At 45.4% G+C, this 25787-nt stretch overlaps 1 protein-coding gene across 3 annotated transcripts in view; it reads right to left on the bottom strand.

The window, feature by feature from the left end:
- The window catches only part of bcam (basal cell adhesion molecule (Lutheran blood group)), a 50922-nt gene extending 26962 nt beyond the window's left edge, over positions 1 to 23960 (bottom strand). For all 3 annotated transcript variants that reach the window (XM_084357924.1, XM_084357925.1, XM_084357926.1), the window contains exon 1: positions 23694 to 23960. In XM_084357924.1, the coding sequence (XP_084214050.1) occupies positions 23694 to 23757 (64 nt within the window). In that variant the 5' untranslated portion in view covers positions 23758 to 23960. The remainder of the gene's footprint in view (positions 1 to 23693) is intronic.
- Positions 23961 to 25787: the final 1827 nt, after the last annotated feature.

Below are 25787 nucleotides of genomic sequence, written 5' to 3'. Positions count from 1 at the left end.
CAGAGAGGGTCCACCAATTACCCCGCTATGTCTCCTCCTGGCTGCCTTTCATTTTCAGAGGGAACTCAATTTGGTGAAAGAAAGCACGGAGAGAGAGAGCGAGCGCATGTGTGTCCTGATCAACTGAGAGAGAACCCAATCAGTAGATGTCACTTAGGGGGCAGAGATGAGAAAAGGTGTTAATATTTAATGTTTCGGGGGCCCCTGAAATCTGGGCCTCCTTTCCCTCCTCTCCCTCTACCCTTCCATCCTCCTCGCCTCAGGCACTCCAATTAACACACCCTGTCCTCGTCTTCCCCCATCTCCCCAAGTCGTCCTCGCCCGTTCCCTCCTTCCTTGAAACACAGCCCCTGGCGAGAAAAAGTAAAATCTAAAAACGGGAGGAGAGAGGAGGCAGGAGCGGAGGGATGGATAAGAGAGAAGAGAAAGAAGCGAGGAGGAGAGTTTTACTGGGATCGTGTTGCGCAGTGCGATGCGAAGTTTGGATGAGAACAAGTTGAGAAGGCTGGAGGGTCTCGAAGGAGAGAGCAGGCAGATAGAGGAGGACGCTGATGCAAATGCAGGCACCAGAGAAGAAAGTGCGGCACTGAGATAGCAGTAGATGTCGAGTTGAAATTGGAGCAGAAGGAGAAAGATGATGTGAGGGAAGGAGAGGGTCCCCCGCGTGTCTTTTCAATTCCCCTCAGCCTCTACCTATTTATCAAGGTAAATGAGTTGCTTTAATGGGCCGGGATGATATGCAATGTTTGGCAGAGGCAATCTGCGTGCATATGTCGCCGCTAATGTCGCGGGCGTCCATAATGGGGCGTCATAATGAGGTGCATTCAGGACTGAGAGAGGCATTATTTATTCCTCTCAGGGCTCCATAAGGGCAGGGGAAGCCCTGGACAGATGATGGATGGATACATAGATGGATGAATGGATGACAAGGGATTGACAACAGATAGAGCAAACCTATTCTATTCTTCATAGAGCTGCAATGATTTATTTATTAGCTGTCAAAGATCAGATAAAGATGAGATCAGATTGAGATAGATAGATCAGATAGTCAACTAGTAAACCAGTCGAAAACTGTTATGATAATCGATCGAAGTAAAAATTCTCTGATTCCAGCTTCTTAAATATGAATATTTTCTTTTTTCTTTAATTCTTTATGACTCGAGTTAACTGAAAATCTTTGGGTTGTGGCCAAACAAGACATTTACGGATGTGATCTTGGGCTTTGGTATTTCAAACAACATTTTCACCGCACATTAACATATTGTAATGTCATGAAACAATCTTATGACACATACAATTGATAAAGCTCTACACGTTACACGCACAGACTGCGTCGTCTCTCAAGCAAAACACTGAAAACAAATGACGTAGTTTGATCGTGGGAGCATTGAGGGAGCTGTAGTCGTCATTGTTAAAAAAACAGACGCTGATGAAAATTTTGTCCGAAGTGACTCAGGCAGAAATGTTCACGGACAAGCTAATTTATTAAAGTTCCATTCAAGTTATGTTTGGTCAAGTTTGCCGACTTCCTTGCCTCCTCCAACTGACAGTATTAAATACTCCTTTTCATAGCATGCGGTGCCTCAAGGATTTTTTAAAAAATCCTTGTTGTCCTTCAATTTTCAGCGCGTGAAGGGTTATGATTGTAAGATAGAGAAAAAAAACATCAGCTTGTTTTTAAGAAAGGACGACCTCGGGATTCACTGTCCTTCGCCTCTGTTTTTTATCGAACTCACATGGCTCCAGGTTGTTTTGTGGCAACAAAACAGCAAAGAGCAGGGTCGCTGCTGTTGTGTCAATGGCTTTCGTTCAACAGAGGTCACTGAGGACAAGGAATCGAGTTATCTTGAGAAAATAAGAAATACTTGACACTTACGGCAAATTGCCGACATGAGACTTGCTCCTCTCATTTTGTCGTTTTTAAAAAAAAAAAATTTAAACGAAAACTTATTGACAACTCTGTCTTTGGCTGTCAGGGCACATTGTCAGAGAGAGAGGGCGAGGAGAAGGGCTGACTCAGAGTATAAATAAGGGGAGAGACATTAAGACTACAGCTAATCTCGCTAAAAGGGTTTGGACAAAGTGCTGCCGCCTCGGCCGTCTCTCTCCCTTCCCCTCTGCCTCTGTCCCTGAATCAATTTATTCTGCAAGTCATTTCCTAGCATACTGTACAGATAAATACTCAGTGTAAGGTAGCTCTTATGGCCATTTACTGTAATAAACATCCCACTGGAGTGTGTCCATTACACTGCTCGTGTTTGTGTGTGTGTCTTTAAGAATACAATAGCTCACAGTGTGTTTGGTTAAGATAGAAAAAACAGACTCAGACACTTTTGTTCCAGAGGGGAAATAAGATTTAAGATAAGCTGTAAGGTGAGGAAAAGGTGAAAGCAAGCCAACATGTCTCTCTGCGGGTCTCAAATGTCTACTCTGGACCCTAAACACACACACACATGCACACACACACATAGTAAAGGCTGAAACAGGCTGTCCTGCCAGCCCATGTGTATTTTAATACTGATGAGTCAAGGGATGAATGTCTCATGTTCTATTTACAGCAGCCTATTTACAGTATGATACATGTTACCTTTACAAACTCAGTTAAACACACGCACAAACACACCTGCCTGCCCTTCATATCTCAACAGCTCAATACCTTAAACCCACAGCACCCAACCACCCACCCCCACCCATTTTTTTCCTCCTTCCCAGCAGCAGCACTCTCACAGTGAATTGTAGCACCCAGGTGTTTTGTTGGCCTGACAAAGGGGCCTGTTCCTGGGTGGATGGGTAATACACACACCGCACAAGCTGAGGCAAACAAAGAGAGGGAACAGAGGGACTGTGGGTAAATAACACCGAGATGCTACTGTAGCTTGCTTCCTGATCTCGCACCTTGTGAGGATGATTATTAACGAGTAAGCAACTGTTTATCAAACTTACAAAAAACTGACCCCCAAAAAAACCCTCCGCCAAAGTTCATGTTTTCACCCGTGTCCGTTTGTTTGTTTGTTGGTTTGTCAGCAGGTGTACCCAAAAAACTACTTCATGGATTTCAGGCGTATTTAGGTGGTTGGTATCTATGAATGAGTACATTTTCATGCACACCCAAATATGAATCCAGATCGAGCAGACTTAAATGAGCAAATTTTAGTTTGAAAGATTCAAAAAATGAACTAAAATTATGAACAAAATGTGAAAAAATAACACTTTTGGCATTATTTTGCATTTGTATTTTGCTTCCGAGATATCCACTGAAGTTAGCATGCTAAACAGCTAGCCCTGGCCTGTCCTTTCTCGTGATGCCACTCCGAGCTCCAAGTCCGACCGCTAGCTGCACGGCTAACTCAGCTAACTGTAACTACAGTTAGCAACAGTAAGCGTTTACTCTGGTTAAATGCTGCCCACTATGAGTTTGGAGTATGAATTCAAGAGGTGGTCAATTCTTACATATTGCACCTTTAAATGTGTTTAATTTGAAATTGGATTAGCTTGATTTAATTAAAGGGGACTCTTGGGGGTATTCACTCTACTGAGTGCCAAATGAGTTTTAAAGTGAGATACAATAACTGTAACGACTTTGTGATCATAAAATGTTGATTTGGTGGAAATCTCAGCAGCAACTCTGGAAGGTAGTATTTATGACCTGCAGTCACTAAAATGTGAGTTCAGCTGTATTAAAACACTCTTTCCTGGATGTTGGCGTGATAACAGCTTTGTTGTTTACTAACTCTTTAAAGGTGAAGATTTATCAGTTTTAGTGTAGATATGGATCTTTGCAAAGGAGCAGAAAATGTTAGCATGGGCGCCCGTTTTCACAGGAAATTTGCACTTTCAGATCTAGCCTGCTTTGGGTGCACACAGTCTGACTTTTATCTGACGCATTTATTAAAATGGCGTCGCAGCTTCTATATATTTTCACATCCTTCCACTTAAGCCAAATCACTCCGTCGGCGTACTCTCTTTCTGATGTGTCCTCTTTTGCTCCCGCTCTCTCTCGTCGCTCATTCTCTCTCTGTAGGAGTGCTGAGTAGCACTCTGCCCATCTCATTTAGAAACAGCCCTCCCTTCACTCCTAATGAGCCTTCATTTTGGCAGAAGAGGGAGAAAAGCCAGAGAGACGAACACCGTTTCCACTACTTCAGCTGACAGCAGTTCCCTCTTGAAGCCCTCTTCTAATACCCACATGGGACCGTACAAGAGGGCTGGAATAGGGAGAAAATGGTGGAACAAATGGATATCCACTCTCCCTATTAGCCTCCATTATCCGCAAGCATCATTTCATAACTAGCGACTAACAAGGCTTCTGTGTATGCGCCCATGTCCCTGTTGTATGTGCGAATGTGTGCCTTGGCCCGGCTAGGACGGATACACAAATCGGGTGTGGACAGCTCAGAAACCAGAGAGAATTGCCCTTCTTTGTGCCCGAGCTGAAATACGAGAGCGCTCGCTGAATAAAGGGGGTCTTATAAGGGGGCGAGGGCACTCCTTAGGGGGCCAGTCAGCCGGGCGTGACAAGCCGGTACCGCTGTAATGAGATAACAGGCCACTGGAGTACGCTTTGATTTGTTCCTCCTTTCTTTCCTTTCTCTACATCCCTTATCCCCTTGCAGTTTTCTTATCCATCCATTGCTCCATTTTTGAAGAAAAAAAAAAAAAACAGGCCATCGTGCTCAGCAGGCTGGTAAAGCCCGTGTGTGAGGGATAGATAGAGGGATAGAGAGGAAGGGGCAAACACATTGGCAGAGAGATAGGGCAAAGGAGAAAGGAAAGGGCACAAGGGTGTGGAAATGAAAGCCTGAAAAGGAGTGTGTCTTTGTGCGTGTGCGTGTGTGTGTTCCTTGTAGTCCAGCGCATGTTAACAGGAGCTCGGAAATCTTGAAGGCCACAGTGGAAAAAAAGGACACTTAAAGAGACGGAGGACAGGGAGTAATCAAGAGATAGCGAGACAGGGTGGATACAGTACGGGTCACTGCCTCCAGACAGGCCGGGGTAAAGCCCACCTCCACTCCTCCTCCATCATAAAAATTGCCCCTGCACCTGCCCTCCTCCCCCCCTGTCTTTCCCTCCCTCTAACTCCCCCTTGTCTTGGTCAAACAGTCTTATACAGTGTTGACAGTGAAAACCCCAGATAAAGGGTGAACTCATTCATTGTGTGCTAGCCTGGCAAACAACAAAAGCCTCACTCAAGTGTTTTTTTTCCACAACTTGTGTTAATTCATCGCCACCGGTGACCTCCACATGTCGGCCTCCAGCTTATCTTTCCCGCTTCGTACTTCGCCGATGATTCATTCATTTGAAGAAGAAGAAAAAAGGCATTCGCACCCTGTTTCCCTCTTGAATCAGTGTTTTCTTATCTAATATGGGTAGATTTATAGTTGCGATAGCGCGGCGGCCAAAGCCATGATTTCGTCTGAACGACATGAGCTGTCTGCCTGCCTCGGCTATCAACACTCGCTGTCCCAAAACAGCGTATAAGCCGGAGATTTAGAACGGTCTGTCTAGCCCTAAATCTGTAGTCTCCCTGCCTGGCATACCTCACACACAGCAGACTGTTACACACACACACACACACACACTCGATACCTTTTGATGCCCCACCTCCCACCCTCAGTTCCTTCTCCCCCCTACCTACCACTCTCCCCCACTTTCTGTCTTTTTGCCTATTATGGCGGATTAACTTATAATGCTTGGATGAACTTCAGTAAGTGGGGGGTACAAAGTCACACATCAATACACACACAATCGCTGGCTGGCTGGCTGGCAGGCAGAAACGGTCACAAGCCCGCTGGCACGGACGCACGGAGCCTTCTGGAGTACAGTGAGACGCACACACTCGCAGAGATAGATGCACACGGCACAAACACACGTTTACATACAGGAACCAGACTCCCATGCTGAAACAGAGTGAAAGGTGCAGAATCCAAACCAAAGCCGCCATTAATCCCCCTGATCCCTCCGAGATAGAATAATTCAGAGTTAATTACTATTCTCCCGCATTCCTCTCTTTCTTCGTCTTGATTTCTAAATCCACTAAACTCCCCTCTTTCCCTCCATCAGGCACCCATTTGAATATACTGTCTACTGCAGATCCTTCTTTGTCTCCTCACCCACGTTTTTATTTGTTTTTTTTTCCCCCTGCTGCTCCTCTTGTGCCTTGGCAGACTCTTCCACTCTATGTCTTGACAGAGTAAAATGAGAAGCAAATATGGTTATGAGTCCCCCCCCCCCTCCTCTCTCAATTTTTCTCTCTCTGACACACACACACACACACACACACACACAGGTCTTGGCAGCAGCTGACACAGAGTCTGGCATTGAGGTTGTGTCTTTCTGGTCGGAGTTTGGAACCACAGTGAGTTTAATTAGAGTGGAGAGAGACCACATGGCCGGCTGAGAGGCTGGAGAGACCCATTACCAGTCACACTGTAGACTGTAGTTGTAAGAGGAAAAATACACAAACCTCTAGCTGCAATATATATTTATAGATATATATACAGGAGCTACATGCTCATTTGTATGCAGACAGCTTCCTCAAATATCTCTCTGTCTCTTACTGATCTCAACAGTGTTTCATGCAGACGACTCATTATAAGAAGATAAAATGCCCTTGTGGTACAGTTAAAAGCATCCTACATCATTTCCCGTGTCACCCTGCATTATCTTCTCTCTCTCGGTATTTTGTTGCATGTGACTTGCATATTTTACACAAGGAAAAGAAAAAAAGAAGAACACGTTCTCACAAAGTAGTTTCTATTTTCTGCAACCGACGCTTCAAGACGGGTCCGGCAGATAAGCTGGAGACGAGGAGATAGCGCGGGGCTAGCTGTTGTCCAAACATGGGTAGGGCAAGGAGACAGAAGAAAAGCAGCGTACGCACACACGTACATATTCTGCATATTTCAAATATCATTCGGCATATGGACGGGGCAGGCACACATTTCACAAGTTGCATGCACATCACGCGTTATGCACACATATTTTAATGTAAACCCAGAGGGAATATGAGCTTGCGGTGGAGTTCGCCCAACTCCCGCCTTTGTCAACCTTCCAGCATTCCTCGCTAATCTGCACCATAATGGCACACCTGTCTTTCCCCATTCTCTATTACCTTCACAGACATACAGCGGTGGTTTGAGAGGGGGGGGGGCACGTTAAACATATTCATGAACAAACAGCTGATCCGTCCTCTCTTTTAATTCATTCTTTCTTTATGCATCCCTCCATCTATCTTTAACCTCCCCTCCTCTTGATCCACAGGGAGCAGTCCATTTTTTTTAACAAGTGGAGTAGTGGTTTGTCTATGCTTGAGGGGGGCTGTATGTTACCACGGTAACAGACATAGAGGTTATTGTCACAGGCATTATTGGTAAAAGTGGGAAGGACCAGAGCGAGAGGGGTTTTTTTCAGGGGCAGGGGCAGGTCAGAGATTGGAACGGTGCAGGCCGGGGGGTGAATAACTTAAGCAGTGGGCAGGCTGGGGTAGATAGGTAGGTCACATTATTATTGATTGCCTGACATTATGTGGACAGCGGGGGAGTCCGCAGAGACAGACGAATAAATTGTGGCTTGACATCAAAGTCAGGCTGCTGACATTGAGCCTGCAGGGGACAGAAGCTGCCCGGGGCTGGATTAGAGGTGGATGGATACACGAAGGCACGCACAGACGCAGACGCAGAAATAAACAGACAATGAGAACATTGTCCACGAGTTACCTGATAAAGTGAAGGTTGTAAGGAGAGAGAGCTCCAGAATGACAGGATGAAACTGGAGGAAATGTCATCCATGAATAATTTCAATTCCAAGCTCTTTTTTTTATGGAGCCACTCCTCATAAATTGGACATTTTCCTGACGAAGACACCAAAAAAGTGTCAAACTCATTTACACATCAAGGCTCACCAGAGACCTTCCGGAGGTGCATTATTCCAATCGTAATAAAATTCCAATCTGCTACAGAGTACATTTTTCATATTCATTAATGCTTCATTAAATTATTATTCATAGCTTGGATGATGATGTGATTAGAAAAGAAATGGGAGAAAACAGACGAAATAATTAAGGAAATGAAGCCCAGATTTAAATATTCAACATTCATTCTGACTGATTCCGGCAGAACTCATCTGGTGACTCTGTGGGGCAAGACGGAAAATATAACTGACGGCAGAACAAAGTCATCTGACAAGATAACCTCATGATGGTCCAACATGATAGACGTATTATCCTGTTAAGGCCACGCCTGGTGCAGGCCTTTCATCTGTGGGCATCAGGCCTGACACGGAGGGCACCATCCGTCATTGTCTGTTAAGTGATTGACTGCCCCGTCTAGATAGCTATCAGCTAAGCTAACTGGAGCCTGGTGATAATATCTGGAATGTGTGAAACCTGAGAAAGACAAAACAACACGTGCCTCAACCTGCACAGACCTGCGACTTCAGGAGATGGGGAGATAGAGACACCGCAGGGCTGAGGAAAATGTGGTAAAGGAGAGGTGGCGGCGGGGGGTGGGTGGGTTGGTACAAGTTAGGGCTGGAGGGTTCGCTGGAAGAGACAGCGAAGTCAAAAACAAACAGACAAAAACAGTGGGACGTCGTCATGGATGGAGAAAGAAACAGAGACGAGTCGTGGGGGGTGAGCGGAAGAGGGAGGTGGGAGAGAGGGGAAAAGGTGAGACATGAAAAATGTCTCCTTCCCAACCAAACTTTTGAACCCCTCAACACTTTTTGTCCAATTTGGTGCCACAACTTCCTCTGCTCAGACTGTGCCCACGTCCTGCTTTTCAGGAAATAACAGGACAAAAATACCATCAACCCTTCATCTCCTTTCGAGTGTACACATCCAAGGTCATTCGCCAACGTGTGATGTTGCTTGCCTCCCACGAGATCTCTACGACCAGATGGGCCCGTGACCCTGTAGGTTATGCTTCCAATTGCACCCACACATACACCATAATTCACCTAATTTAAATACAGAAAATTCACTTCTGCAAGGTCTGTTTGCCACTGACATTTCATCAATAGTGTGACCCCTCCATTTTAGGTTACTGACGCCTACCTCTTTTACTGGCAACTGAAAACCAAGGTCTGGTTAACAAGGAAAGTGTGTGGCATTAAAGATGTCAAGAATGGTCAGAAGAAGAAGAAGAAGAAGAAGAAGAAGAAGAAGAAGAAGACATACTTTAATTATCCTTTTTCAGAGAAATTCAATTAAGTTAAGAAGTTCAGTAAAGGAAGCTCCAAAACTACAGGGGGCAGCATAACCGCTAACTGCTATCTGTACTCTTTGGCTGTAGCAATTAGTTGCCATTAGCCAGTAGTTTAGTTAGCCACGGAGCTAAGTGGCCCTATTAGCTGTAGGGAGACTGCTCACACTTCGAACTATCACAAGGGGAGTCAGCACAGTGCACAGTTGTATTTTTCTGTTAAGAAATGAAAATAAGTGTAAAAATACTTATTAGACTAAGTAGCAAAGTCACCGTTGCCATATATCTCCAAGCTGAAACTACAGGCCTTATCACACTCTTGCCTCTTACAAAGTGGTATTACTGTATGAGACAGGACTGGCTAGCTGATTAGCATGCTAACATAAGTTTGACATAACGTCAACTGCTGAATTTTTTGATTGTTTTAATGAGAAATTCTGGCTATATCTGACATACTGCCCCTATAAGAACATGAGAGTGAATAGGGAAGAGCATCAATTGACAAAAAGGTCAAAGGTACGTTAGTGGATTTATTGATTTAAGCAATTAAAGGACTTTTTTAGTCTTTTTAAAGAAAGTCTTTGTTAACAGTTTTGATAATCGTTGAAAAATGCCAAACACTATCTACTTCCAGCTTTTCAAATGAGAAAATGTGCTGCTTTAATTGGTTTAAAAAATATTCCAAATTGAATCCCTCTTTTTTTTCTTTTTTCGTTTGCCAAGCACTAACTCATTGATAAAAAACTGCGCCTCTGGGCCTCCACGCTCATGCAAACACACAAAAACCAGATGTCCAGTCAAGATACCATATCCAGGGAAACAATAGCTGTATGATGTCAGAATCACTGAGAGAAGAAAACAACTGATGGCAAGGAGATGGAGTCTGACAGGCAGAGATTACATGGATGACAGGCGCAGATAGGAATGGACGGGGCAGAGAGCGAACGTGGCAAAACTGGCATACAGAAGCTATGCTAATCGCTAGCATACCGAGATCAAAGCAAAAATGAGGCATAACAGAGGAGTGTGTCAGGATGGCCTTGTATCACTTTAATCATGCCGTAATGCATACCACAGAGGCAGCCTGTATGGAGAGTGATTTGTTCTCCTCTTAATTAATAAAGTGGACTTTCCTGGAAGAGAGAACCAGTAATTTCAACTCAGTCTGAGCCTGGATTCCTGGAATGTGCTGGATTTTTTTTTGCCGTTAAACATACGGTTAAGGTTGGCCTAGTCATACAAAAAAAGTAAAATACAGTTGAGCAGTTCTCCACCAGCTGGAAAAAAAACAAAAAAAAATGGTTTCTGTCCAAGTAGATGTATCTTGCAGTTGGTGTTTATGGGAACAGATGGTCCAGGTAGGCGTTGTAAGTGCTGGTTGTTTAGGATAATGGAGGAAATACAACATCACATGGTGGGAAGCCAAGCGGGATGACTCTGAGTGTGTTTGTGTATCTTTGTGCTTGTGTGTTTAAGAGGAGGCTTCTGGAAGTTCGTAGGGGTGTTGAAGCTTCACTATCAACACCTCTATGACTCTGGCACCATCTTATCCGACTCCTCCATCTCCAAGCATCTGGTAATAATGTAGAGACGTCTGAACATATGAAGGCAGAGCTGGGGGGGCGAGAGCATGAATGGGTGGATGGAGGTGAGGAGAGAAAGGTGGGGTTAGATAGAGGGTAGTAGGCTGGTGACTATTCTGAGGAAGAAAAAAAGAACTGACTGCCAGCGTTTCGTCTGAAAGTAGCATAATAAAGAGAATTATTAAAAAATATTCCAGTTCAATTTAATGAAAGTCGCTGGAGAGGAGAAGAAAATGAAAGAGGGAAAATGAAATGAAACGCATCCCACGTATATCACTGGACATCTCCGGTCACGTGTCTATATTCATCCCCTGTGCTTTTCATTTGGAGAGTGGGGGATGGAGAGATGAAGGGAACAAGATCGGGATAAAAGCAGACATGACGCTATTGAACTCGTTCAATTAGAGGAACTCAAAGGTGGCGGCGGCGGCGGCGGCGGCGGCGGCATAGCCGGACCTCCCATCACCATCATTCATTCATTATTCATAACACTGTGTCCAAAATCACAGGCCTGTCGATGAGCAGATGACTTAGATTTTACATTTACAGAGTCTTTTTGCATTGTTATGATGTGAGTGTCGTCTGTATGTCACTACATGTCATTGGAGAACAATGGGCTTTGTAATACTGTGGTCAGAATTACACATTCAGCGGTCGGGTTGGAGGCCCCTGGGCAGATTTTGACATTTATGGTGGGGAGGGTTTGAGAGGGGGGGGACAGGACAGGAAGGAGGGGGGGGGCTGTCAAATCCAGGACACGGTGAGAAAAACTAAAGAAGTGTGAGCTGAGGAATGTGGAAGAGAAGTAAACCAAGTTGACGGCCAGGAGATGTGGAAGCTGTCTATCATCAGCAGAGCTCCAGAATTTTCCATGACTTCAACTCTCCATCTCCAGGCAGGAAAGGTAGCTGCAGGGCAGAGAAGCAAACCCTGTATCTCCATAATGAGCAGGCTGAGGTGGCAGGCGAGGCAGGGAGACACATGGAGCAACACTTGGAGGTAACGCGCCAGCTCAGCGGTGCACAAGCGACGGCAGATGGGATTGAAAGACCCAGTAGATTGGGGACAATGTGTTCCTTAGATTAAAGAAGTATTGCATACATTTAGCATACTAGAGCCCAGATGCTCACCACCCTCTGTTGTCGTAGAACGCACCAACTGGTTGCTTCATTCATAACATTTTGCAAATAAGCAGCCACATGTGGGAACTATGCCACAAAATGTGCACAAAGCAAGATTTAATATAAAAATACAGCCATCTTCTCAGCACAAATGCTGGGCCACAGCAGGGAATCCCCACACCTGACCTAAGCGCTACAGTTGGGTCAATAGGCAATGATATCCTTAACCCATCCTGCCACACACAGAGAGGGTCCAAATGTCAAATGCAGGAAGATTTTCCATTACGTGAGGGTTTCTGTATTTCAGGTAGTGTGTCCCCTCAGGGTTGCTGTAAGGCAGGAGTTTTTTGACATGTCGGGGAGAAAATAGAAAGAAGCTGTTGGTCATTGCACTAACGTTACGTCTCCATGTCCCATTTATTATTTTCTTATGAAACCTGCACAGTTAGAGGAGATATTCCTGCTGTTGAACCACTCATTTATGTAGACACAACCGGCTGCGCATGTTACTGAAGGATATGAATAGATGGCACACGCCACACTGCCTGTTACACGCACTGACTTGCTTACTGACTCCGAAGCCTGTCACATTCCCATACTGGCGTTATAGTGATCCTACCATTCATGTGCATATTGCATGTTGCGTACGTAGCATTAATTTCTGAGGACGTACACAACCAACGCTCCAAACGGACACAGGATACGCAAACAAGCCCTCATGCGTAAGAATATCTTTGGCCTTAGGCGAACCTAATACGCTTACATTGGTGCCAGCGTTGTTTCTTTGTATATAGACATCGCCCGACCCTGCTCCAGGTTTGCACAATTTGCTCAAACTGTAGTTGTTTATCTGTTGAGAGCAGGTGGAGGAAGTGAGGAATCAAAACTCATGCACAAACAAAACTTGCTGAACTCACAGATGTCTGAACCTGGCCTTACCATGAAGTCCATGAAAACAAAGCTGAACAGGAGGTCTAACACACAGTTACTGGCATTACTTAACATGATTTCTGCAATCCAAACTCCTCTTCCCACCCACATGCATAATAACCATATGTGAAAACAACCGATAGCAGCCTCTGTATTTTTCTGATAATTTGTTCCATTTTGGATTGTACTACACGCAAAGCAGCTGCTGCAAACAAACAGAATCACTGCAGTGTGTCAGTGTTACCAGCTAATATGCTTTATGGGCAGACCTGTGGAACGAGCCTGGCTCAAGCTGATATGGAGGCTTGTTTCCACGCTCCAGAGCCAACCAGCCAATCATTTGGATATTGTCTCATGTTTGTACTGGAGGATTTGGCTGCCCTCTGTGAGTCAACTGACTGATAATCCACTGCAGGGGCTCTGACCACATAGTCGAGTGGGAACAGACGGACACAAACAAGAAAAAAGAGGCAGCAGAGAGAGATAGAAGCAGTGGGACGTGGTATGAGAAATCGAATGATGAGTGGCATACAGAATTCGGAGAGAGGTGGAAGTAAGTAGTGAGAGAAGAAACCAAAAACGCAAGAGGAAGTGGAAGAAGGCGAGAGTGTCAAGACAGGGAAGGGTGAAGAGGCACTGAAAGGAAGAAATGAGGACACAGACTGTAAGAGAGGGTGTGATAAGTGAACAAATGCAATACGATCTCCAGTCCATGACCGTCCAGCTGTCTCTCCTATTTCTTAGTCACTGTTGCCATTTCCTTTGTCCTGATAAAAAAATGCCAACCCTGTCCGATGGGAGTAGGCAAAGAAAGAGAAAAAAAAAAAGAGGCGCAGCGTTGGTGGGAGAAGGAGAAAGTGTCAGATGAAGGACAGGAGGCCTTGTTCGGATACTTGGACACAGCCGAAGCGCGGGAGGAGAGAACAGGTGGGTAGCTGCAGGAACACAAGTATGCCATTGTTTGGCTGGTACCAATGCAACCATAAGGTCCACTTCTCCTCAAACTGCTCCTAGCATGTAGCATCTCTCACTGATTTACCACGGAAATTAGCATTAGCTTCGGGGTTACTGCCGCATACTGAGCTTTGACTTTGTTTGCCCTGTCATGCCGATGGTGGGCACGGCTTAGATGCTCCCCTGAACCGTTACACCAACTGCCCCCCGAAACCAGCGCCAAACGGATGCACACAAGCAGATGGGGCGAGGTGGGGAGTGTGTGTGGGTGAGGGGCTACTAAAAAGGGTGTAGGCAGTGGATGGTGGATTTTTTGGCTGGCTTTAACTTGCTTACTTCCTTGCCAAGGAGAGCAGGCTCTAATTTTGACAGCCTGGATCATATACCACCAGCTGGTGAACCAGAGGCCACAACCATGGCAGCACAATATGACACAGTGCTAACAGGGAAAGAAATCGCCACCAATTTATGACAGAGATGGAGAGGAACGATAACGATTAGAGAAGAGAGGAGATAGTAAAGCTATTTGTGGCATGAAAATACAAGAAATAAAAGCTTGACTTCCTCATTTTTGAACAGAAATATCATCATTTTAACATGACGGCCCTCTAATCTTCAAAACAAAGGATGAAGGAGGGATAAAGAAAGGGAAAGCAAGAGGTGGTTCTGGCCATGTGTGGCCCCCTGAGAGTAGTGGTGGGTTCTCCTTCAAGTGCACCGCTGCCCCGTCACCAGCCGGTACTGCCATCGATGTGGGATTGGACACACACACACACACCTATTTATATCCTCCGTTAAGTCCGGATTCCAGTTCATGTTGAGGCTGCAGTAATGTTCACATGCTCCTAACAGCCCCAAGTGACGGGCGCCCACACACACAGCTGAGTCCTGTCCCACACCCACAACTAACTCTCAGCTTTTGTCACACACACACACACATACTGCAGTGTTGGTTCATTTAATGGGGTATGCATTCCAGACACACACATACACACACTCAAATACCCAGACACCCCTTCCCACTAGTACATAGATGCACACCCGCATCGACATGCTCAAGCACCTGCATGCATACATGTATTCACCATGTGTGCACGGTCATACACATAACTTAAACATCGACGAGCACTACCCTTCGTCACCCTTTCGCTGTGCCTCAGTGTGCCGCCCTCCTCCACTCCCTTCACTCCACACCTCCTCTCCATTCCCCTCTCCTCCTTTTCCTTTCCTTCCCTTGCCTGTCTCTCTCCCTCTTCTCTGTGTAATCAGCCCAGTATTAATACCTGCATTCCAACAGCCTACAGGAATGTCTTAACAATGTAGCCTTGTTCAGGTGCAGAGACAGAAAGACCTCACTGAAAAATACATTTTGAAAAGTGCTGCAGTGAGGAGACCGGGGGCTACCGCTGCGTTTGAACTGCGCCGCTACATGATCTGAGCTGAACACAGCTGAGTGGGATACACTTGGCTCGAATGCTGCTGCTAACAGTCGAGGCCAGTCCATTAAAACTCATACACACATAGAGTGTATTTCACTTGTGTCTCTCACACATACAGAGGCTATAAGGCCTGGATGCACCAGATAGATTGTTGTATAGCTGAGCTATGCTGCTTTATCAGTGGGTGATAATAATTATAGTTAATTGATTTTCAATGGTATCATATTCCCCATACCAACGATTAAATGAATCATCATATATTGTGAATTTCTTTACAATCGATTTGTCATGTTCCTCTTTTGTTATTATGTGATTTCCTGTTTTACTTAGTTAGTTAGTCGGTCAACAGAAGATTTACCAACAACAATTTTTTATAATTAAGTAATTATTCACCCAAAATAGCCCAACAGTTCCTAGTTAATGTGTTGAATATTTTCAGGATTTGGCCTACTGTAGAGAGAACAAAAGACATTTCAAAACTTCTATAAACTGTTAAATACAGACACTCATCACAGATTCCTAAAAGCAAACCATTATTAATTGAAAATTAAAATAATCATTAGTTGCAGCCTCGGTCCAAAAATAACAAAAAAATTAGTCATTGTTTTGCTTTACTTGTACAAGATGAGGTTTTTAATCAAAAACGTGATTATTTTCTGTGACTGGCCATTTCGTGATTTCTTTCAATGTGGGAAAATATTCTCTTTAATATAATGATATTGATTTCCAGGCCTAAGTAGAAGCGAGGCATGATGAAAAGCAGTGACACACTGAATGCTCCATCATCCTCCCATCCTCCCTCCTGCCCTCCCTCTGCCTGTCCCCCTTTGTCAGGCCTTATTATTGAACATGTGTCCTCTCTGCCCCTTCCATTAACCAAACCCCACCCTCACACACAGCCTTCAATGCACACACACACACACATGCACACACACACACACATGTACGCACACACACACACACACACGGTGCAGCGCACACTCCCAAATTGCTAATTGACATGGGGAGTCGGTACATCTTTCATCATTCTCCATGGAGACAAATCTTAAAGTGTGTGTGTGCACGTGTGTGTGCATGTGTGTGTGTAGGGAAAGGGATCAAAGGGGGCTGTCCAAGCTGCCTGTCCTGGACCTCTCAGCCTCTCTCACCACTTTATGAGGCAGCCAGGAAAAGGCCGTACAGTATGTTCAGCTGACTGCTGCTTGATAATCATTCAGTTGAATAATCGTTAACTAAATTTAGTCTTGCCTCCGAAACATGCCCACCGGGGCAAAATGCAAGAAGCTCTCGACGCAAAACACTGGGGTTATAATTACTTTAGCCCTTAATAACAAGAGGCTAAATGAGTTATGCACTCTGTAAGTCTGACATTAACCCCACAATAACTATCCATCACGTTTGTTGTTGTGCAGATCGCACAGACGTGTAATTGGGAATCATTTAGCCTGATGGAGTCATAACCCAATTGAATGCTATTGATTTTGGATTAAATATTCATATGAAAGTGGAGCAAGCATGTACTTTTGTCTTGCTTGACTGAATCAAGATTAAGCTCTGAAACTTGACTCTGCTTGTATTACAGGAATATGGACGGGACAACACAGGAAGTCCGACTTCGAAAACAAGTCTGAAAAACTGCACTCGTCTTAGCCGAACTGCAAGGAGAAACTCAAGCTGCCTCTGCCGCCCCTACACCGCTCTGATGCAACTTTATAAATATTGTTACACCGGCGGGAAGTGACTGTAAGTCTTTTGGCTTTGATTATTGTCATTAGCTGAACTGTCACTCAAAAAAACAATAAGGATTACCTTCCCCTACTGCTAAGAAACACCAGGGATTTCAGACACCCTGTGTCTAGTGGCCCCTTCTGTTCGGGCTATTGTGACGATTAGGCAACACGCGGTCAGGAGGATGCATGTGTTTTGCCTTGGCCCCTTGCAGGGTGGAGAGACAGATGATGGATGGAGGGTGAGACAAAGTTAGAGGAGTAGAGAGGCAGATGTAGAGGAGAAAAATGCAGCGATGAAAGTGATGATTCACAGAGCTGGGCATAAAGCAGGGTGTGGTAAAGAACCGACGAGAGAATCCCAGGGAGAAATAACTAACAGAGAAAAAGAGATTCACACTGAAGTTACGAACAGGATGTGACTTGAGGAGAATACTAACAGGCTGAGTGTGGTAACTTTACTCCTCTACTCTTCTCTTTCAAAGTCAAGTTCACACAGTCAGAAGCGAGCAAAGGGAACTTTAGTGCTGTGGTCGTTGTTTCTGAGGGGCTCGGGTAAGCGAAACCTCAGTAAAACAAAGACGAGTTGTGTCCTGAGGCGAGTCGCCTCACATGGAAGCCCTGAAAACTGACACTGGATCTGTTCGGTGATGACACTCAGGCCTGGCTCTCAGGTAACGTAGGGAACCCCCTTTTTCTACAGACATGAAGTCATAGCGAACATCTAACACAAACACCACCTATGATTCTCTATGACAACACCTCAACAACCCCTCCTCCACCAGGATTAATGTTCCCTCTCCTGTCTCCCAGGTCCCCCCGGCCCAGTTAAAGCAATAAGATCTCATTGTCAAACAGTGACCGGCCTCACCGGAGAGGTTAACCACCGCTGCTTAACCATTAACTAGATTAAAGTCAGGGGAGAGAGGGGGGGCGCAGGAATGTTCTCTGACAGATGGAAACGGGAGATTGGACATGAAAAGTGGTTTAAAAGAGAGAAAAGTAATCATCGTCGTTTCGGCCTTTACCTTTGTGGCTGTGGTATGAGTAAATTTGCTCACACACACATGTACATATGTAAACAGAGCGTTCTGTAGCCCGGTGAACTTTAAGTCACCCTCATCGCATGGTTATCGTTACGTTATCCAGATAAGGGAGGAAAAGAATCCCATGAGGCTCAGCAGTCATATTTCTGAAACCACTCCTTAGGAAGCAGAACTACTGGGTCAAAGGTGCGTTCAAATATCTGTCCGCACGCTTAGTGGCGCCGCGAAGTGTTTATGATCGTGCAGAGAAATGTAGCAGACGCATTTTATGAGAACACTCGAAAAAAACGAAAAAAGGACGAGCTAGTTAAGTTACAGTTTGACTCTGTCCTTCCCCCCACACTGTGCCGAACCAGTGGTGTGGAAAGACACGAGGTGGTAATGGAACCCAAGTGTGTATGTGTGTGCGTGACGAGTGGGGAGGGGGTGACAGGGCTTTTTTGGAGGGGTGCATTCAGCAACTGCTGCTGAGGCAACTGTTGATGTCTGAAAAGCAACAGCTTGCGGGCTCCCAGAGGACGCTCTGCCAGCCAACAGTCAGATGGAGGGTTTAGGGTTGGAGGGGCGCAAGGGTTAGGATTTCTCCTCGGCTGCCAGGAAAATGATCTCCTTGGCCGCCGATCCAGGCTTTTCCATGACATTCCCCATTCCTAATTGGTATTCCTCAATCCTGACGTACTCCGCCTGTCTGATCCTCGCCGCTGCTGCTGTCTCTGCCTTTACCGCCTTTGTTCAATTCATCCCCTTTTTACACGCCGTGTGATTGATCAAAACAACTGGACACGATCATAAAAAAAAGCCATTTTCTGTGGCAGAACATGTAGGCCAACATGTTTTCATTGCTGTTTTATGACACAGATTTGTACGGCGTGCGGCTAAACCAGGCCAATCCCGCTGCTTTGTGTATTCCTACACCAAACACAGTGACAAAAACTGGCTCTTATGCACATCTTACTACAGCACTTTCCTGCTAAATGGATTGGCAGCACTTAACCTCATCTCCTGAAAGAGCTTTGTGAATTTTCAATTTTGCTCCAACCCTGAATCACCCGGCTCCCCCCCCCCCCACCGCCATCGCATAGACAGATGAAGAGACAAGGACACACATAAAGAGACATGGAGGCCTGTTTTCAAGGCTGCATTTGAAATTACCCATCGCCATCATCTTCCTCCCCAGAGATAAGAACAACGAGACTGCTCAGTGGCAACACTATAGTCAGCTGTAATCATCTCTCATCCCGTCCCTTGATCTTCCTCTCTGTCCGTCCCTTCCTCTCTGCTTCCTTCCTTCCCTCCCCGACAACCCCCACTAATGGCAAGGCAGCATCCTCAAAGCGACCGGCCGAACCGCTCTCTTCTTCCTCTTAATGCTCCTGACAATGTGTGTTTGAAACCACTTTAAACTGGGATTCAAACACAGATGGAGGCAGAGACAGACACCGTACTGGCATGCGTTCTAAAGTGATGGGGGAGGACGGTCATTCTCATTCTTAAATCAGCAATAGTGGCCATAAATCTGCTGAAGAACGCCTCTAGGGATGGGCGTAAAAAAAGCTAATAGAGTCTTCTCCCACTAAAACACAGCGGGCAAATCTTCCCGATGCTATGCGGGGTTACTAAAGGAACGGTGGTCAAAGACAAACATGGTAAATCACAGCGAGCAAACACAAGTAGACATGAAACAACTAGAGAAGGTAGGGAACGAAAGATGTGGGAACGGAGACAAAGCTAATCTAGCGAAACACACCTTTTGTTTATGTATGAGTACCTGTGGATGAGTGTGTGTGTGTGTGTGTAATCACAGCTTTTGGCTGCAGCTCTTTTGAAGCTCTTGTGGGGATGAGAGGATGAAAAAGCGGGCGGTGGGGGTGGGGGGATAAACTTTTCCGTCTTCCGCTGTGAACCACATCATTCTCTCTAACTGACTTCAAACCAGGATTAACTGCGCGTGTGCAACCTACCATCTGCGGATGCCCGATTGCCGGTGCCGACTGCCAGCTCACCAGCCACAAAAAAAGAAAAAGTCAGTGTGCTATCAAACCTGCTGTAATTAACTTTAATGTGTTGATCGCTGCAAATAATAAACACTACTGTGCATCCGGCTCAGATGTCCTTCTCAGAGCTCATTGATTACTAAATGGGCTTCCTCACACGAGTCAACGCTTTATTCTAACTGACTAATGTTTAACCGGTGCCCCCCCCCGCAGCCCGGTCAGGCCGCAAGAATGCACCCTGGCTGCGAACACACTCCAGCTTTGCACCTATGACGGTGACACTGAAGCCGCATTGTGGCCGCTTGTTTGTACGTGGATTACTGCCCGTGACTTACGCTGAGAGGGGGTTTTAAAGGCAATAAAGGAAGCCCTTCTCCACCAAATCTGAGGTGGTGACAAACAAACACACACATTACATTGCGAGCTCCAACCTGTCTGGAGGAATGCCACTCATTCCACCCCAGCGCTCTCCTCCGTCACTCCAACACTCAGAGGGGAGTGAATCACCTCAATAACTGCAGCCCCACCATTCCAGAGACCACCCCACCCACCCCCAGAGGCCTGAATGACAAGGGGGCAAACATGGACTTGTTCTCCCAAAGCAGCCGCTATCAATCTGTCACTCGCTGCTATTCGAGCTGAGGTTTCCAGTGTTGCGTAACACCAGGGGCTACCACGTAGGGTACATTATGTGTGCATCCGTGGTCGCTGAGTGTATGCTACCTGTGAGTACTTTCTCAAGAATGCACACATGTATACGCTTGCAAAAGACGAACACAGAGTGCCCCGAGACAGTCGTAAAAAAGAGGGTCCCCTGGCTTTTATCTCCTCAAGGCTAAATGGCTCTTTTTCTGGCCTAATACCATAATAATTACACACGGCCGCAGGGGGTGCACTTTTGATGCCGGGCTGGCGGGGGGGACAGAAATTAAAAGTGAGGAAATGACTGTGGGAATTAAGGCGGCGAGAGACAAAGAGGCTGACGCTGCGTGTTAGACTTTAACACCTTGAAGTCAGCTGATGCTTGTCACTGCGATTCTTTCCACCTGGCCGTGACCACTTTGGAGTCTCTACAGTTTAGCTCAAACTCATCTGAGCATTTGACTCTGCTTTTTGTCTCGTCACCTTAATGTCACTTTGTTCTTTTTATCCCCGAAAACTTGGAAAAATCCAAGTTTAAGAGAGAAGCTGCGGCGGTGCTTGAGTTGCTTCTTAAAAAACACTGTCTTTTACTTTGTAACCTCGTCACTACCTCATGAGGTTAGAGTGCTGTGATGTGCTTTCTTCAACATCCTCTTAGAAATTTTTCGTTCTTACTTCGGAAAGACTCACAAATCACAAACTTCAAACACCCAAAATGAAGTTATACGCCAGCATGTCTCTGCTGTTGACGCCCCTGCGCTGCGATGGGAAAGGCAATGGCATCTCAGGAGCGTACAGCAGGAGCCATTTACCAACAAGTCTGGGTGAGTGGGTCAAAGGGTCAGCTCGATCCTGGGCACAGGCATGTTGAGCACTTTAGGGCGCCCCGGGCCATCACGCAACACACACCCATGTGTCACAGCTACATACATAAATGCAGGCCTACATGCTAAGAGATATGTGGCTACATTTAAAGGAGATGACACACATCTGGGTGTTGCGTGTCCCCTTGGTTTTATTTAGTGCTCTCCCATGCTCAGGAATGACATAGTTGGAAGTTGAGAGTGTGTGACCAGCGATTGTGGGAATGTGGGTCTGTGTGACAGAATCCCAAAGAGACCCAACAAGAGCTGCTATTATTAGACAAAACTATGCTTGAGAGAGAGAACGAAAGAAAGAAAGAAGGAGGGAGGGATTTTGATAACTTCTCATGAGAAGAAATCGACATTTGAAGCACCAAATTGAAATAAAGACTTTTCTTTCCTTACGCACTGGGGAGGAACAGGGTGAGCTCAGCACCCGGAGCTGAGCCTTTAAATCAATGCACCACAGCTGTACAGAGTGATGTGTGATCTGCATCCATCAATTACAAGGCACTTCTTGGTAGGCACCTGTTTAAAGGCTCCACGAAGGGCAGACGGACAGCAAAGTGCAACAACTGTCTCTGAGGCCAGAGAGGAGGGAGGAAGGGAGGAAGGGAGGAAGGGGGTCATAAAAAGAGCTCTGAGGAATGAAGAGGAGAGAAAGGCTAAAGCAGGTAAACTTGGAGGTGGACGCTGATATATAAAAAGCTGCTTTTGCGCGAAATGAAAAGAAACTGTTACACATTGCAGGGCTGTAAAATCCATAAGAGGGGGAGAAAAAAATGATGCAGTGAAGCCAGAAGAGATAGAGAGCAGAGGAGAGGGGAGTTGCCCGGCAGCCCAGCCCCGCCCTGTGGCTCATCCTGCTTCGAGGCTGCCTGCACAGGCGAGGAATCAGAAATAACTTTTCACAAAATACCCAGAAAGCATTCGAGCGAGAATTCGATCTTTGATTCGGCCACGTAACACCCAAGGCTGTAACACGGAAGTCAAACATGGAAAAACACAAACATCACCATCAAAGAAGTAATCCATTACACATTTTATAGGGATGTTATCTGGAATATTGCATTGACACTGAAACACCATACAGTCCAGTGGAAGCATCATCTCGCTGGGAGCGCTGTTAACTTCCTCTGGGACGGTTAAAAGGGGAAGCATGGGAGATAAATCTCCATAGTGCATGTGTAAATGTATGAGGTCAATATTAGACTCGTGGAGCTCCACAGCAGCTCCTTAAAAGAATATGCTTGGATGGTTAAGGGGCAGTAGGCGAAAAGAGAGGAAAAAAAACTTTCTTTGGAGAAGATCATATAAGGCCAAAGTCGAGCTGGATTTAAATTGGCTTAGTCTCTCTGGCAGCACCCAGGGGTGCTGAGGGCGAGGCGCACTGCCAGCAGAGGAGACGCAAATCCCGCAGATCAGACATCAAAGCGCTGGAGAGCAGCAGCAGCATGAGACGGGCAACGTGCTCTTCAAAATAAAAGCTTCAAAAGTGACGTCCAAAACATGATGAGAGCTTTTTTTCCCCTTCTAGATTTATAATTAAATCTACACTTTACCCTCACATGATTACAAACACTTTAAAATCTGTGTTTTATTTTGACAGTGCAACATGTTTTATCCTGGCTGTAGAGGGAGAGGGATAAATCACGTCGTGCCGCAGTCCTGTGCGCCAAAGAAGTGCACTCAAGTGCGGAGCTGAGACTTTACCGCAGAACTACAAAGAGACACCATGATTCCTGAAAACATCCCGTCAGTGGAGATAACACGTAAGTCAACCTGACTGCTGCTGCTCAAAAAACACATACGATACTATTTCGGGATAAATCCGTTTTTTCCACCTGCTACCGGCTTGTTTCGGCTTGTGCGCAACCGGTAACATGTTGCTGAACAACGAAATAAAAACAAAAGCAGATAAAAAGCACAAAGCGCGAAGTGTTTGATTGAGCAGAACAACTTCAGGAGTCGCCTCACGCTGCGACATGCACAGGCAGGTTTGTCCCGCGGACGCAGCGGACCTCCTAAACTCGGGAGCGTGCCAAAGAGCAAAGTAGAAAATCTGCAGCCTGGAGCCATGAAAAACTAACCTAGCACCGTGTCCGAAGCACTATAAAGTTACTGAGAGCGGGTGTTTAAAAAAAAAAAAAAGAAAAAAGAAAGGTCAAGGTAAAAGTATCAAAGAGAGACTTACCTTGAAATGCCCAGAGCAGCAAGGTGCACAAGAGCGACGCGCGTCCAAATGTTATCCCGTCCATGGCCGCTTCTCGAACTTTTAAGAAGGCAGAGTATTCACTTTGTTTTTGGGGTTGTGGAGTGTGGAGATCTGGCAGCAGCGAGACTTCTTTCTTCTTTCAATGCTCCAAGGCTTTCTGGACCCCTCTCTCTCTCTCTCTCTTTCTCTCTCTCTCTCTCTGTGGAAAAGCAGTGCCTCTCTCTCTCTCTCCCTCTCCCTCTCACACACACACACACACACACACAGAAATCTGATGCTGGTGGTAGTCTTCTTGGTTGATATATTTGCACAAAAGGTGACCCACCCCCCTCCTCCTCCCAATGCAACCCCTCCCTCCCTCTCCCTCTCTCCCTCTCTCTCTCTCTCTCTCTACCTCACTTGCAATGAAAAGACCTGCTTGACTAATCGCGTAGGTCTACTGGGCCCTGCAGGATTTCTTTTAACAGAGTTAAAAGTGATTTTATCATGAGGCTGTCTGACTCATAGCAACTCCACAAACGTACCCTTTAGACAGAATAACTCAAGTTTGTAGCCTAAAGGAGGAAATGTACAACATTCGCAGTAAAACAGGAGGTAGAGAATTCTGTAAGAAAACATTAAAGTACAGTATTTTTTTCATATTACCCCAGAATACAGTTTATTTATGGATTTGTAGAATATTATCATCATGGCACACTTGACAGCTTTTAAATTTCATGTATTGTATTACTTCAAGTAAGTCAGGCATTGAAAAAATCTAGAGAGAGCGGAAGTCACGCCTGAGGGCGAGAAGATAATGACTGAATTTTTTATTTTTGGTTTTATCATTGGTTTTCGTCTATTCTAAGCCTCACTGTGCGTATAGGTTGTAAATAATGACTTTCCAAATCGATTTGTGATCTTGGGGCTTTTGGAAACGTGGGTTACACCAGACAAGCTGTATGGAGCCGTTTTATGTTCGTATGAACGTTTAAAATAAGTCCCATCTACTTCAGTTGTTTAGCAGAACGCTAACCTGCCACGCCAGGAAGGAGCTGCTTGTAACTGTTTGGAAATCCATCCGTCTGTAACTGTCTATCACAGGCTAACTTCAACCAATCAGATCGACAGTAGGAGAGCTCTACCAGCTGTGCCAGTCGCCAAATCAAACTCTTACTGAAGCCGGTCGGGAGAAGAGCGAAAAAAACATTTGTTCCTTCAGTACCATTGTTTGCTCTTCTTTTAATGGTGGACTTTCCATCAGCATAAGGTTGAGTAGATAATAAGTTAATTTTAATTTTTGGGTGAACCTGTCCTTTAATTCAATAGGCTGCAGAACAGTTAACTGTTCATTAAGTAGGAAATTGGAAAAGATTATTTTTCAACTCTAGACGTGGGAAATGATTTCCCCCTGTAGCTTAAGGCTAGTAAATTAATGTGGAAGGTTACTAATCATCACTCAGAGGTCTCGATCTAAACTAATTGGTTGGAAACCCCATCTCTCTTTAGCCACTTTGTTTCATAAACAAATTTCCTGCCCTGGTTAGACCTTAAACATGCATCTCCCCAACCTGCTTATATCTCAAATAATGATTTTCATTTTCAAAGCACCTAGAGGCCATTTCTTGAGAGTAGGCTAAGCTGTCTGTCACTGACAGACATACCATTCATTCCTAGACATGTAATCCCTTCAGAATCAGTTTGGGTATTTACAGGGTATGGTACAGGCTGTTTATACAGTTATCATGAGTGGCTAAGTGGCTTATTCACAATGCTATTATACCAGTCTGAGTTGCTTGTAGTGGGTATTGTGTGACCTATGGAGCTGATTCAGGCCAAATCCTTTAAGCTAAGAAAGTTGGAAAGCATAAACAGATGTCAGTCAGTCCGCGATTAGACGGTCTAATGGCACCATCCAAGTGCACGAAACGAACATGTGTCTCCTTGTAGTTGACGGCGGAGCAGCGCTCAATAATCGGCACACCCTGCAGGTAATAATAGACCCTCGCAAAGCATTCAAAGACCACGCATTCCAGACATAGTTAGCCCAAAACAGCTGGTTAATATTTTCTGAGCCCTGTTCGAAGAAGAGAG

The sequence above is a fragment of the Pagrus pagrus genome (assembly GCF_965226575.1).
Source record: "Pagrus pagrus genome assembly, chromosome: 7".
In the NCBI taxonomy this organism is placed as follows: domain Eukaryota; kingdom Metazoa; phylum Chordata; class Actinopteri; order Spariformes; family Sparidae; genus Pagrus; species Pagrus pagrus.
The sequence above is the reverse complement of the archived record's forward strand: the minus strand, read 5'-3'. Positions and strand labels throughout refer to the sequence as shown.